Source organism: Agelaius tricolor, unplaced genomic scaffold (genome assembly GCF_023055355.1).
Source record: "Agelaius tricolor isolate 1412-34295 unplaced genomic scaffold, bAgeTri1.0.p SCAF_68, whole genome shotgun sequence".
Taxonomy (NCBI): domain Eukaryota; kingdom Metazoa; phylum Chordata; class Aves; order Passeriformes; family Icteridae; genus Agelaius; species Agelaius tricolor.
Window position 1 is genome coordinate 217,375 of NW_027269328.1, and position 14,979 is coordinate 232,353.

General features: G+C 59.0%; 2 protein-coding genes across 2 annotated transcripts; both read left to right on the forward strand.

Moving 5' to 3' along the window:
• The first annotated feature begins 99 nt into the window (after positions 1 to 99).
• On the forward strand, positions 100 to 2,619 carry DNAJC5G (DnaJ heat shock protein family (Hsp40) member C5 gamma). Its single transcript, XM_071417239.1, has 4 exons — positions 100 to 494; positions 909 to 1,122; positions 1,281 to 1,434; positions 1,953 to 2,619. Exons 1-4 carry the CDS (start codon positions 382 to 384, stop codon positions 2,030 to 2,032), a joined length of 561 nt encoding a protein of 186 aa, XP_071273340.1. The 5' UTR covers positions 100 to 381; the 3' UTR covers positions 2,033 to 2,619.
• Positions 2,620 to 2,819: 200 nt separating this feature from the next.
• Positions 2,820 to 6,861, forward strand: TRIM54 (tripartite motif containing 54). Its single transcript, XM_071417236.1, is given in 10 exon segments — positions 2,820 to 3,590; positions 4,280 to 4,452; positions 4,775 to 5,014; positions 5,016 to 5,115; positions 5,217 to 5,450; positions 5,658 to 5,680; positions 5,757 to 5,881; positions 6,192 to 6,293; positions 6,434 to 6,472; positions 6,667 to 6,861. Coding segments are annotated over 10 exon segments (1,215 nt in total). The 5' UTR covers positions 2,820 to 3,422; the 3' UTR covers positions 6,678 to 6,861.
• Positions 6,862 to 14,979: the final 8,118 nt, after the last annotated feature.

Below are 14,979 nucleotides of genomic sequence, written 5' to 3' on the forward strand. Positions count from 1 at the left end.
CCTCCTGCTGCCGCCGGACCGGGGCGGGCGGTGCGGGCTGTCCCTGGGGCCGGGCGGGCTCTGCCCTGTACCGGGCGGGCCGTACCGTGTACCGGGTGTCGCCAGGCCGGGCTGTGCCCTGTACCGGGCCGGGCTGTGCCCCGTACCGGGTGTCGCTGGGCCGTACCGGGTGTCGCCGGGCCGGGCCGTACCCTGTACCGGGCGTCGCCGGGCCGTACCCTGTACCGGCTGTCGCCGGGCGGGCCGTGCCCCGTACCGGGTCACGGGCGGCGCCTGCGCAGAGCGGCGGCGGAAGCGGCGGCGGGCAGGCCCGTGGCGGCGGGGCAGGCCCGTGGCGGTCGCTGCCGCGTCCCGTCCGACCCCGCGACCCTCGGCGCGGCCATGGCGGAGCCCCCGCGGCCGCAGCGGAAGCTGTCCCGGGTCGGGGAGAGCCTGTACCGCGTGCTGGGGCTGCAGAAGGGCAGCTCCCCCGAGGAGATCAAGAAGGCCTACCGGTACGGGGGGGTCCGCGGGGCCGTCCCGGGAGCCCAGGCATGAGGGGCCGTCCCGCCAGCGCGGCCGGGGTCTCGTCCCGGCGGCCAGGGTCGGTTCCGGGAAGCGAGGTTGTGAGCCTATGCCGGGAGTCCCGGCTCCATGCAGGGGTGTGGGCTGTCCTAGGCAGAGGGGCTGTGAGCCCATACCGGGGGTCCTGGCTCCATGCAGGGGTGTGCGCTGTCTGGGCAGCGGGGCTGTGAGCCCAAACCGGGGATCCCGTGGGCTGTCTCGGGCAGCGGGGCTCTGTCCCCATACCGGGGATCCTGTGGGGTGTGGGCTGTCTCGGGCAGCGGGGCTGTGAGCCCATACCGGGGGTCCTGGTTCCATGGCGGGGCTGTGAGCCCATCCCGGGGGTCCCCCCGCTGCACCCACAGGAAGCTGGCTCTCAAGTACCATCCCGACAAGAACCCCGATGACCCAGCGGCAGCCGAGCGCTTCAAGGAGATCAACAGCGCCCATGCCACGCTCAGCGATGAGGACAAGCGCCGCCTGTACGACCAGTACGGCTCCCTCGGCCTCTACGTGGCCGAGCAGTTCGGCGACGATGCTGTCCGGCACTACTTCCTCATGTCCAAGTGGTGGTTCCAGGTGAGTCTGGCATGCCTGGGGTTGGCTGCTGGGGCTGGCGGGCCGGGTGAGCTCAGGGGTTTGCCCTGCTGGCAGGCTGGTGTTGGAGTGGGCTCTCAGGACTGGTGTGATGGGTCAGGGACTCGGGTGAGCTCACAGCACGTCTGTCCCTGATGCAGGCACTGGTGCTGTGCTGCGGGGCCCTCACCTGCTGCTGCTGCTGCTGCTGCTGCTTCTTCTGCTGTGGGACGTGCTGCCAGCCCAAGGAGGATGAGTCCTACAAGTACGTGGACCCCAAGGACCTGGAGGCACAGATGCGGGCAGAGGACAGAGGTGAGTCAGGCGGGAGCACCTGTGTTTGCTTTGTGGGGGCTCTGGGGTCTCCCCATGTCCCATCTCGTGTGGGAGACAGAGCTCTAGCTCAGGCCTTGGGTTCGTTTTAGCCACAGCTCTTACTTGCAGCCAGCCCTTGGTGTTTCCTGTGTGGGCCAGGGCTGGTGACAGTGACAGAGGGAGACACTGCATGGGCCATGGGTACACACCTTCTCCTTCCCTCTGAACAAAGGCCCCCTGAACAGGCCTGAAGCTTAGAGACCCTTTGGGGCACAGAGCATGGGAAGAGCAGCTGTGCTCCAGGCCAGCTGTGTTCTGGCACTGGCCATACTGGTATCAGTGGGGCTGGGTGGCTCCTGCAGGTTCCCTTGGGGTCGGGGCACCCCAACAGGCCTCTGCAGTGGCCAGGGGTGTGGGGGCTTTGGGCCGTGGGAGCCCTTGAGGCAGTGCTGTGACATTCCTGCTCACTGGCACCACAGGCTGGGGCTGAGGCGCTGATGTGCAGCTTTCCTTTGCAGATCCTCAGGACCCTGTGGTAGCACAGCCCCCGCCTGCCAGCACGGAGCCGCTGCCAGCCAGCGCCAGGAGCGATGCCTGAGGCCGGCCCCACCCCGCCGGCTCCCCAGCACTGGGCAGGGATCCTCCTCCCTTGGGACTGTCACTTTCTGGGACCATGGTCCCGCCCCCCGGGCTGCCTCATCAGCCTCGGGAGGGGTAGAATCTCAGGTTAATTTGGCCAGCATCAATGCACAGGCTCCTGGGCCCCTGCTCGAGCTCCAGGGCAATGCCCCTGTGTCCAGCACTGGTGGTGGCAGTGGCCTGGAGCCCGTGCTGCCGTGGCCCCACGAGTGCCTTGCCCGTGCCCAGGTCGGGCACCGAGCACCAGGCACGAGCAGAGATGCTCCGGGCCGAGCCCTGTAGCTCTCTGTCTGAGACCATTAGCACTGTAACCTCGGGGCTGGGCTAAGCCCGCCCCTCCTGCAGCCCTCCCGATGGGTGCTGGGTGCCAAACGCTGCTGTGGGCTTGGGGTGCTCCTGTGTGTACCCCTTCCCTCTGCCCTCTGGGTTTGTCTGGGTTTTTGTGGGCACCATTAAAGGCCGACGGGAGGGGAGCGTGTGTGTGTGCCTGGGCTCTGTCCAGGGCAGCAGGATGTGCCTCTGCCTGGTGGTTTCCATGCTGGGGCTGTGCTCGTGGATCCTGTGGGGTGCTGGACTCCCTGGGGTGTGGTGGGCAGGTCACGTCCTGTGTGGAGTGGCCATGTGGAGTGGAATGAATGTCACCTGTCTCCTGTCCCTGACCTGGTGCCACTCTCTGTGCCCTGCTGCTGGCTCCCGCGGGCTCTGCTCTCCCCACTGCTGCTGCTGCAGTCCCGGAGCCGTGCTCCCCGCTGCCGGCACCGCCCCTGCTCCCGCCCTGCTCCCTGCGGAGGGATGGCACCGAGGGGCACGGGGAGCCGCTTGCTCGTTCTTCCCATCTCTGGTCGGTCACTGCCTCTGCCCGCGGCTGCATGGGCTCTGCCTCACTCCCTAAATATAGCCAGGGTGCCAGGGCGAGTGAGGGTGGGGTGTCCTGGCACCAGCCCCTCCGCCTGCCCTTTGGGGGGGCTGGCACCGTGGGATCTGCGGGACCCCAGCCTCCCGCAGCCCTGCTGCCTGCAGAGCCGGGCACGTTCTCCTCAGCGTGATGCCAGCCCTGCAGCCCCCGCACCAGCCAGCTTGGTCCCCCGGGCCTCGGCCGCTCCTCCCGGGCCGGGATCAGCGGGTCCCGGAACGCAGCCGGTGCCGGGACCAGCCGGTCCCGAGGGAGGGCAGGAGCGGTGACTCAGTGTCACCCGACGCCGCCGACAGCTGCGGCCCCGGCGGGGCGGGGGCGGCTAAAATTAGCGCCGGGGGCCGGGGCCGGGGCCGAAACAAAGCGGGCACCGGGCGGCCGGAGCGGAGCCGCGGCACAGGACCGGGACGGGCCGGGCCGGGCCGGGACCGCGGCCATGAACTTCGCGGTAGGGCTGAAGCCGCTTCTGGCGGAGGCGCGGAGCATGGAGAGCCTGGAGAAGCAGCTCATCTGCCCCATCTGCCTGGAGATGTTCTCCAAGCCCGTGGTCATCCTGCCCTGCCAGCACAACCTCTGCCGCAAGTGCGCCAACGACGTTTTCCAGGTGGGAGCCGCCGGTGGGGCGGGGGGAGGCACCGGCACCTCGGTCCCGGGGACCCCAGTCTGGCGGGGCTGGCCCCGTTATCCCAGGATATCCAGGATGCCCGGCCGGCGAGGCGGAGGGGCGGGCGGCGCACCAGGAGCACCGGGAGCCTCTTCACGGGGGCCTGGTCTGGCCCTGGCGCCGGGAATCCGGCTCCGGGAGCAGCCGCTGGGAGCTCCTGTGGGCTGCCCCGGCTGGCGGGGACAGTGACCGGGAAGCAGGGGCCATGCATGAGCCCTGGTTTGTGTCCACACCCGGGGCCGTGCTCTTGCCCGTCTCCGTCTCTGTCTCCGTGCCTGTGGCCGCGCCCGGCTCCGTGCCGGGGGCTGTGGGGCGCAGATCCGGGGGGGTGGGAGGTGCCGGGGGTGCCGTGGTTGCGGGGGGTGCGGGGTGCTGGGGTTGCGGGGATACGGGGGTGCCGGGGGTGCTGGGGTTGCGGGGTCTGGGGTGCGGGTGTGCCGGGTGCCGGTGGTGTGGGGGGTGCGGGAGGTGCCGGGGGTGCGGTGGGTGCGGGAGGTGCCGGGGGTACGGGGGTGCCGGGGGTGCGAGGTGCCGGTGGTGTGGGGGGTGCGGGAGGTGCGGGGTGCCGGGGGTACGGGGGTGCCGGGGGTGCGGGGTGCCGGCGCCGTGATCCCCCGCGTCCCCCCCAGGCCTCCAACCCGCTGTGGCAGTCGCGGGGCTCCAGCGCGGTGCCTTCGGGCGGGCGGTTCCGGTGCCCGTCCTGCCGGCACGAGGTGGTGCTGGACCGGCACGGGGTGTACGGACTGCAGCGGAACCTGCTCGTGGAGAATATCATCGACATCTACAAGCAGGAGTCGGCCCGGTCCGGAGGCGCGGGGACCCCGGGACGGGGCAGGGAGGGCGAGAGCTGCGGGGGGCAGCGAGCCCACCGAGAGGGCTGGGGGGGATCCCAGCAGGACCTAGGGAGTCATGGGGACCATACAGGGCCAGGGAATATCCCTGGGGCCGTGGCTGTTTCCAGGGACAGGCGTGTTTCTGGTGCCAGCAGCATCCCTGGGGCTGAAAGGTCCCTGGGAGCCAGAGGTGTCCCTAGGGCTGGGCAGGACCCCGGGCTGGTGCTGTCTCTGAAGCTGGGGTGTCTCTGGGGGCCGGGGTGTCCCCCTGACGCCCCCAATGCCGTGCAGACCCCTTCATGCCAAGGCTGAGCAGCACCTCATGTGCGAGGAGCACGAGGACGAGCGGATCAACATCTACTGCCTGCGCTGCGAGGCGCCCACCTGCTCCCTGTGCAAGGTGTTCGGGGCGCACAAGGACTGCGAGGTGGCCCCGCTGCCGGCCGTCTACCAGCGACAGAAGGTGGGGGGCCCCGGGGGTTTCGGGGGGCCGGGGGTACCCCCAGAGCCACCCTCACGCCCAGCCTCACTCCCAGAGCGAGCTCAGCGATGGCATCGCCATGCTGGTGGCGGGGAACGACCGGATCCAGGCCATCATCACGCAGATGGAGGAGATCTGCCACACCATCGAGGTGGGCACCGAGGGCTCCAGCGGAGGGATGTGCTGGCACTGGGCCCGCCCAGCCCCGGGGCCGTGCCGGGGCACACGGAGCAGCCCTGGCCCGTCCCGCAGGAGAACAGCAGGCGGCAGAAGCAGCACCTGGGGCTGCGCTTCGACGCGCTCTACGGCATCCTGGAGGAGCGCAAGAAGGAGCTGCTGCAGAGCATCGCCGCCGAGCAGGAGGCCAAGCTGCAGCGGGTCCGCGGGCTCATCCGCCAGTACGGAGACCACCTGGAGGCCTCCTCCAAGCTGGTGGAGACAGCCATCCAGGCCATGGAGGAGCCCCAGATGGCCGTGTACCTGCAGGTCCTGCCAGGGGAGCAGGGGGGCTGGGACTGCCCTGGGGCAGGGTGGTGGTGCCTGGTTCCCTGAGGGGCGTGGGGCTGCTCGCAGGGCTGAACAGGGGCTGTGCTCACCCAAAGGATCTGTGGATGCCCCTGGGATGTGCAGGGGTGGACCCGTGCTGGGGGTGATGTCCAGGAGACACTGATCCCCCCTCCTTTTCCTTCACAGCACTCCAAGGAACTCCTGAAAAAGTGAGTGGGGACAACGGGGCGTGAAGGCCCTTGGCTGGAAAAGGCCCTGCAGCTCCGGGGTGCCTCTGCCCTGCAGGATCACAGACATGTCCAAGGCATCAATGAGCAGCCGCCCTGAGCCCGGCTACGAGAACATGGACCACTTCTCCATCAACGTGGACTACGTGGCTGAGATGCTGAGGACCATCGAGTTCCAGACAGGTGCCTGCCCTGGGGAAATGGCTGTGCTGTCCCCAGGGGCACTGGGACTGCCTGGGGTGCCCAGAGCCCCGGGCAGAGCCCCCTCACCACAATGCCCTGTGCAGGGATCCCACACAGGACTGGGGACTCCCACCTGCAGCCCCACCCAGGGGCCCTGGAGGGTCAGTCCTGCCCCAGGTTCTCCTGGCTCACACACTGGGCTGGTCACATTCCTCCTGGAGACACCCTGGAGTGTCCTGGGGTGTCCCCATGATGAGGGAGGGAGGGAGGGAGGGAGGGAAGGTCCCACCTGAGCTGTCCCTGCCCACAGAGCCCCTGGGTGAGGATGAGGGGGATGGACCTGGGGATGGCAGCGAGGCTGCAGCAGACGAGGACCGGCTGGACAGCCTGGAGGTGCCCGAGGCTGCTGAAGGTGAGTGAGTGCCTGCCATGACTGCCCAGGGCCATGTCCAGGGCCAGCCTTTGGCTGTGCCATGGTCCCCGTGTGGCAGCAGGGTCCTTCAGGGTGCCGGGGCATCCCTCCCTCGATCTTGTCCCTCTCTCCCTCTGCAGATGTGGGGCCGAGGCAGAAGCCAGCGAGCTCTCCCCATGGTGAGACCCTCGTGGGGAGTGAGATGGGCACGGCCATGGGGGGCTGTGGGGCAGAGGAGACCTCCTGGGAGTGGGGATGGGGCTGTGCAGGGGCAGGTGACACCTCAGGCTCCCCCAGGCCGTCCCTGTCTCCCTGCTGCAGGGGGTGGGAAGGGGGTCCCGGGGTCTCAGGGCTCAGCTGCTTTTCTGCACAGGTCAGCACTGAAGTGAAGCCGTGGGGTAAGGCTGGCATGCCCTCAGCTCTGCCTGTCCCTGTCACACCTGGCTATCCCTGTCGCTGTCACCCCGCCTGGCTGTGGCCATCCCGCACTCAGGCGAGCTCCATCCCTGCTGCTGGAATTCCCCTGATGGGCGCTGCCCCTCTCCAACATTAAAAGTGTGTGAGGACACGTTCTGCCGTGTGCTGTGGGGTGGGCTGGAGGCCAGGGCCGCCCCTCAGGCTCTGGCCCAGCGCAGCCCCCGCCCCATCACCCCAGCGGTGCCCCCGGAGCCCCAGTGCAAGGCGGGCTTTGAGCCCCGGGCCCTGTGAGTGGGGCTCTGCCCTGCCACAGCCCCTGCCGGGGGGCGGGGACCCTCCGGTGCCCCCTCCGGTGCCCGGTGCCCGCAGCAGCCCCGTCCCCCGGGATGGGCCGGGAGCGGACACGGATGGGATGGGATGGGATGGGATGGGAGCGGACACGGGCGGGATGGGCCAGGAGCAGACACGGGCGGGATGCGCCGGCTGGGTACACACGGCAGGGATGGGCTGGGTACACACGGAGCCACCGCAGCGCTGCCCCGGGCCGCTCCCTCGGGAGCCGCGGCTGCGTCACCGCCGGCCCGGCCGCCGAGGCGGCAGCGCGGCCGATGATGCACATGGCCAGGGGTCCCGGGATGGTGACACACATGGCCAGGGGTCCCAGGCCGATGATGCACATGGCCAGGGGTCCCGGGATGATGGTGCACATGGCCAGGGGTCCCGGGATGGTGATGCACATGGCCAGGGGTCTCTGGCCGGGGTCCCCGCAGCCACACCGTGCCCAGCCTGGGGACAGCGAGGTCTGAGCCCTGCGGACACCCAGACCGCCAGGGGAGGGGTCCCGGAGGGTGGCAGAGGGGACAGCTCTGCTCTGCTCTCCGTGTCCCCGAGCTGCAGAGGGGACAGTTCAGCTCTCTGTGTCCCCCAGGTGGCACAGGGGGACAGCTCTGCTCAGCTTCCCGTGTCCCCGAGCCGTGACCCCAAGCCCAGCCCCAGCCCAGCTGCTCCTGCACACACCAGACCCGTGCCCGGGCGGTCCCTGGGGAGCTCGGGGGGCTGTGGCTGCCCCGTGCCTGCCCCAGCCCTTCCTGGATGCAGCATTTGCCTTCCCCCTGCTCAGGGGTGTTCCCTTGTGGCTGTCACCCTCAGAGGTGACTGGGAGGGACTCCCCAGCACTCACAGCCCCTCAGCTGAGTGCCAGGGAGAGAGGCCTCAGGAGAGCCCCAGCCCAGTTCTCTTCTGTTTTGGGCAATTTTCTCCCTTGTGCCTCATGTCTAGATGCTCAGCCCCTGTCACTGCCCCCTCAAACCCCCTGGGATTTGCTGACTCCTCTGCTTGTCCAGTTAAAGGGCACCCCCACCTGAGATCCCAGGAATGCAATCTCTGTGCACTGAGCATGGATTCTAACACATTCCAGCACATTCCAGCACGCAGCCTGCTCCAGCTGCTGTTCAAGGGACAAGAAGCATCATTATTTCTCTTTATCCTTCTCCATAACCATGCTTCCAAAGGCCCTTTTCTCCACGAGGAGCATAATGATAACATTCCTAAGGAATATATTTTCACTTTCCCCCACAAACACAGATGGGTTGTCCCCCTGCTGTGGTCACTTACCCAGCTACATGGCCCGTTCATGGAATTTTGTCCATTTTGTTGGGTTTGTACCGTGTTTGGGTGGCAAGGTTTTGGTGGTGGGCAGATGGCAGGGGCAGCCTCTGTGAGGAGCTGACAGGAGCTTCCCCCATGTCCAGGAGAGCAAAGGCAGCTGGCGCCAGGAGGGACTGGAGCTGCTGGCCCGGGCAGAGCCCCTCGGTGGCAGCAGCAGCACCTCAGGTGTTGTTGCATGTTGGGGGAGATGAAACAGGAAAGCCTTGCAAATATGATTGCCTGGCAAAAGATTTTGAGAATATAGAAACTGTAAGCGAGATTGAAATGAAAGCAAGCTTTGAGATCCCTCAGTTACTGAACAACTGGAAAACAATGGTGTGGCTGCTGAAGGTGATCCCCTTTTGATGGAACAACACCCTCTGCTTGCAGACAGGCCCAAGGGTCCGAGCAGACCCTGCCAGCTTGGCAGAAGGGGCCCAAAGAGGAGATTTTAGGGTTTAAAATGTAACACAGTGTGGTAATGTAGTGATTCTTATAGGCTGTATGGAAATGCTGTAGGATTTGTATCTTGGACTAGATTGGTCAGTGAGAATCAGAATATTCAACGCAGAAGAAGATTTATTGTATTGTAACAGGAACCTCACTCTCTTACTCTTTTACTCTCTCACCCTCTCATCCTCTCTCCCCTCTCTTCTCTCAGGCCTGGTCTGAGCTGTGGCTGCAGCTCCAGCAGGGCCCTGCCCCCAGGCCCTTTGCAATGAACCCCAAATTCCACGATCTGGCTGCAGAGATCTCTCATCTCCACCCGTCCCCATCATCCTACCCCCTGTCGCTCTGACAATTGTACATTATCAGGGATAGTGAATTCAAGGAGGAAAGAAGAGCTCTGGTGTGGAGGGAATTGCAGCCAGAGAGGAATGATGGTACGAGAGAGCAAAGCCCTGGAGCCCCTCAGGTCAGGGCAGCAGGAATGAGAGGAGGTGAGAAGTCAGCGCCTCAGCCTAAAACTGGGGGCTGCGGTGCTCCAAAAAAGCCAGCTGGAAAAAATCAGACACCATTGGGCCAGACACACTGCAAAGGCCAATCCCAAAACTCTCATATGAGCTTAGTGCCAAAGGCTGAAGCCCTTTAAACACTAGCCCATGCTTTAAATTCGTTTGAAGTCTGCAATATGGACCCACATAACCCGTTTATTACAATTAAATGCTCCTTTTATCTTTGTGTTGTGTTAAAGTAACTGCACCTTGCCTTTTGCCAATCCCCTAACTATTTCAGAAAAATAAAAAAGGTTACTCCCTGTCAGCTGTAAAATATTTAGCACCCTTTCAGAACTGAACAATACCTACCAGCAAAGGCAAACATCAGGTCAAATGGACTGTTTAAAACATGATCCTCACTGCAATCGTATTTACTTTTGTGCCGCAAAACTGTGTAATTACTGCTTCACTTTTAAATTGTTAATTGTCAAGTTTCTCTTCATCTTTTCTTTCTAACGAAAAAAGGGTGAATTGTGGTGTTCCATTTCAGTTCAATGGTTTGCTCTGTCTCACCCCTCCAAAATGCAGGGTTTATTCCAAGCCTGTGATCCTCCCCTGGAGTATCATGGATCTATAATCCCATTGGCCCAAATCTTATTCTGTGCCCACCCTGAGCTCTCTGTTGGGCTGTGAGAGGGAGATGCGAATCTCTCTCTCCACCCTTTGCTCTCTTGGCCCTTTTCCCCAAGGCTCTCCCTCTCTCCCCCTGCCTCCCTCTTCTCCCTCAGAATCCATGCTGCTCCCGGGGCTGGGACCCCCAATAATTAGCACCCTCCTCTAATCAGCACCCTCAGAAGCCGTGTGGAGTCTCCTTGCCTGCCTGCTGCTACCAGCGAACACCCAGCTCGGGGGGCTCCCTGGGATCCCCCAAACGAACCCCAACAGAGAAGCTCCGAGAGCTGGAGCAGGGATCCCCCCAGCCTGGGGAGCCCCCGCGGCAGCAGAGACCCCCCAGGCCCTGGGGAGCCCTCGCCAGGGCAGGTGGGTGCCCAGAGGAGGCTGAGACCCCCTGGAAACTCCATGGGAGCAGGGTCCTGGCAGGGACTGTGGGGAGAGGAGCCCATGTGGAACAGGGTCCTGGCAGGGACTGTGACCCTGTGGGTGCCTCAGGCTGGGGCAGGGTCCTGGCAGGGACTGTGGGGAGAGGAGCCCATGCAGGAGCAGGGTCCTGGCAGGGACTGTGGGGAGAGGAGCCCATGCTGGGGCAGGGTCCTGGCAGGGCCTGTGACCCTGTGGGGGGCTCAGGCTGGGGCAGGGTCCTGGCAGGGACTGTGGGGAGAGGAGCCCATGCTGGGGCAGGGTCCTGGCAGGGACTGTGACCCTGTGGGGGGCTCAGGCTGCAGCAGCCCCTGAGGGACGGTCCCCATGGAGGGGACACAGTTTGAGAGGGGCCACAGCCCGTGGAAGGAGCAGCCTGCAGAGGGCCGTGTCCCTCTCCCGTGGGGCTCCTCTCCCGTGGTGATCACACATCCTCTGGACAGACAGACACGGCTCTTGCCCAGGGTTTTCCTGGGAAGCTGGGAGAAAGCTCAGAGGGAATGAGAAAAAGATTCTTGTCTATCTCCACTTGCTGCACCTGCTGTTGTGCACATGTGGAATGTGTTATGGAGATTGTTTACCAAAGAATGGTATCTTAGCTGGACGCTGGTGGTGGTGCTTGGATTCACTGACCAGTTGGGTCCGTGTGTGTGTGTTGTACCTGTCTGCAAGGGCGATGGGCTTTTCCTGGTAGGATGGAAAAGCACAGTAGCATAAAGGGATTGATCAGCCCTCTGCAATGGTGGAGTCAATGCTCAAATGCTCATCATTGCCCAGGGCTGCTCTGCTCTGCCCCAGCAGGAGCAGAAACCCCGAGCTGGCCTGGGTGTGAGCCCCAGCCTGAGCCACTGCACCCCGGCAGGGAAGGGGTGGAGAGCAGGGAGTGAAGCTGAGCCTGGGGTGGGCAGGGGGGGTGAGGCCAACCAAAACCCAGCGTTTTTAGAATTTATTTTTATTTTACTTTTAATTTTTTTTTTGCTTTTTTTAGAATTTATTTTACTTCTTGTTACCCTACTCTGATCTGATTTGTAATAAATTAAACTAAATTAAAATAAATTAAATAATTTTCCCGAATCAAGTCTGCTTTGCCCAGGACAGTAATGGGTGAGCTTTCTCTGTCCTTATCTCGAGCCACGAGCTTTTTTTATGTTTTCTTTTTTTTTATGTTTTCTTTTTTTTATGTTTTCTCTTCCCTGTCCAAGCAAGGGGGAGTGATGGAGCAGCTCTTGTGGGCACCTGGTGTCCAGCCATGGTCAACTCATCCCACCTGTAATGCCAATTACCTTCCTCCTGGCCTAGGTTAAACCCCATGGAAAATCCTCACAGGGTCTTGGGACTCAAGGAGCAATGCCAGATTTGAATCTCAGATTAAAATTCCCCAATCAAAAGGGTCCTTCACTGATTGTGACACTGGGAAATCCATCAGTTTTACTGCTGGAGTTGGAATTTTCCTGATTGATTGGACAAGCTGTAAAGTAACAGCAGATTATATAGTTGATTACCATAAAATAATGATATATTGTATAATGGATCGCCATAAAATAACAATATATTATATAGTGGATCTCCACAAAGTAACAATATATTATATAGTGGATCACTAAAAAGTAACAATATATTATATAATGGATCACCATAAAAATAACAATATATTAAATAGTGGATCACCATAAAGTGACACTACATTATATAATGGGTCACCACAAAATAACAATATATTATATAGTGGATCACCATGAAATGACAGTATATTATGTACTGGATCTCCATAAAGTAGCAATACATTATAAAGTGGATCACCATAAAATAACAACATATTATACATGGATCATCATAAAGTAACAACATTTTATGTAATAGATCACCATTAAGTAATAACATATTATATAAGTACTTTACTTGCAAAATTAATTTGCATAAACAGATTTAAAAAATAAAGAACATGCTTCTGTGTGCAGCTGGAACTTCAGGTCTCCAGTTTGGTGTGAATTCCATGGATCCTGTCCAGGCTTAGGGATGTTTTTCACACGTGGCATGGATCCAGGGGTTGGTTCCTGTCCTTTTCCCTGCAGTGCACGCCCTGAGCGCCCTTGGGAAAGCATCTTCCCACCTTTCCCACCTTCCCACCTTCCCACCTTTCCCCCCTTCCCACCTTCCCACCTTTCCCACCTTTCCCCCCTTCCCCTCTTCCCCCCTTCCCACCTTTCCCACCTTCCCACCTTTCCCCCCTTCTCACCTTCCCACCTTTCCTACCTTCCCCCCTTCCCACCTTCCCACCTTTCCCACCTTCCCACCTTTCCCCCCTTCTCACCTTCCCACCTTTCCCACCTTCCCCCCTTCCCCTCTTCCCACCTTCCCCCCTTCCCACCTTTCCCACCTTCCCACCTTTCCCACCTTCCCCCCTTCCCCCCTTCCCCCCTTCTCACCTTTCCCACCTTCCCACCTTTCCCACCTTTCCCCCCTTCCCACCTTTCCCCCCTTCCCACCTTTCCCACCTTTCCCACCTTTCTGGTGGAGCCTCATCCTTCCATGTTCAAACACTTCCCCACATTGCAGGGACTGTCCAGGGGTACCTGAGGGGAGGGTGGGGCTGATTCCAACCCTGGATGGGGACAAAGGCAGGAGAGAGAACTGGAATATTTCCTTGTGGCCTCACACACACCTGATCTCCGTGTGGGCACGGGGCTTTGCCTTCCAGGGTGCTTCCAAAGTGCTCATTCCTGCTCTGATCTGGGACTGACACACTCCCATAGCAACCAAAAACGATGCCCCACTGCAGCCTTTTGTTGTAATTTGGGTATTTGCCCCTTTGTTGTAATGTGGATATTTTCCCCTTTGTTGTAATGTGGGTATTTGCCCCTTTGTTGTAATGTGGGTATTTGCCCTTTTGTTGTAATGTGGGTATTTGCCCTTTTGTTGTAATTTGGATATTTGCCCCTTTGTTGTAATGTGGGTATTTGCCCTTTTGTTGTAATTTGGATATTTGCCCCTTTGTTGTAGTTTGGGTATTTGCCCCCTTTGTTGTAATTTGGGTATTTGCCCCCTTTGTTGTAATTTGTGTATTTGCCCCTTTGTAGTTTGGATATTTGCCCCTTTGTTGTAATTTGGATATTTGTCCCTTTGTTGTTTAGTTCATCTTTCCTGCCTTCCACTGGACTGTGGGATCTGTGAGGATGCACTTCCCAATTAGACAGTGAAAATTTGATATTTCCTGCACCATTTCTGCTGTAAAGTTGGGTTCATCATCTGCAGAAATTCCTTCTGGGACCCCCAGTCTGGGAATTATTTCTTTTAAGAAACCCTGTTCGTTTCTCTGTTCTGGTTTGTGCAACGGGGGAGAGCCCTGGTGTCACAGAAAATTGGGAAATAAACTCTGCAACCAATTTGCCAGGCTGGAAAGTTAACACAGCTTTATTAGGAGTGCTGGATGTAGGGGATTCTCCCCAAAGCACACATGCCCAGCAACCTCACAGACCAGGTTATATTCCTGAAACTAATAATATTCATCACATTTCCTGAATACAAGCATATATGCTAATAATTTCTGAGGAATTATTTTGGTGTGGCTCCAGATCTTCTGATGAATCCTTTCTCCTTGAGAGTATTTAAAATACGTGGTCAGGTCATAAGGCACCTCTCTCATCATTCTTTGTTCTGACACACAATCCTTGCTCTCAAAACCGAGATGTTGGCCAGTGCCTATTAATCATTGATATCAGTTAATAAGGAAGCAGAGGACTCAGTCACAGGCAGCTGCCTTTCCTCACAGTCCTGGGTGTGACCCCTGATTTGATATGCATTGTTCTTTAAACAGGTTTAAAGGCACTTTTTAATGATGTTTTTTATGATACTTGTTATTTTTACGCTCAAAACTTGAAAAGTTATTTTTATTCTGGAAACCTCAATGCTTGTGCCAGAGACTCCATTTCCCAGTGAGCTCCCCTGTGTTGCTCCTCTCCCGTTTTCCTCCTCAGGTGCTGGGGAATTTTCACCTGTTTGCAGGATGCAACCCACCGTCCTTCAGGGCTGTTTCCAGGACCTAAATTTGCCACTTTCTCTCATTGTCAGCCAGGCCTTTTCCAATATTCACTGGGTTTCTCTGAGTGGATGAGCTTTGCGTTGCATTATTGACACTTTCTGAGGTGGCTGCACGCCCTCCAACCATCTCTGTTTCACTTCTTGTCTGGCTTTGGAAAGCCAGGTCTCTGCTGAGGAAGGGGGAGCCTGCCCTGAAATGGAAAATGCAAACCCCCTCCCTCTGAATTGTTATAATTTTGAAATTAAGGGGCTCTCAGGCAAAGATATGGGAGCAGGAATATCAGGTTTTTATTAGGAAATAAATAAAAATAGTTCTTCATTAGGGAAAAAATAAAAATAAAATAAAATAAAAATGCAATATATATATAATAAAAAGAGAGATATAAGATATAATATATATGACATATGACATTATAATATAATATAATATAATATAATATAATATAATATATAATTATTATATATATTATATATAACATATAATATAATATAATATAATATATATTATATTATATATATTCTAATATATTATATATATTATATTATAT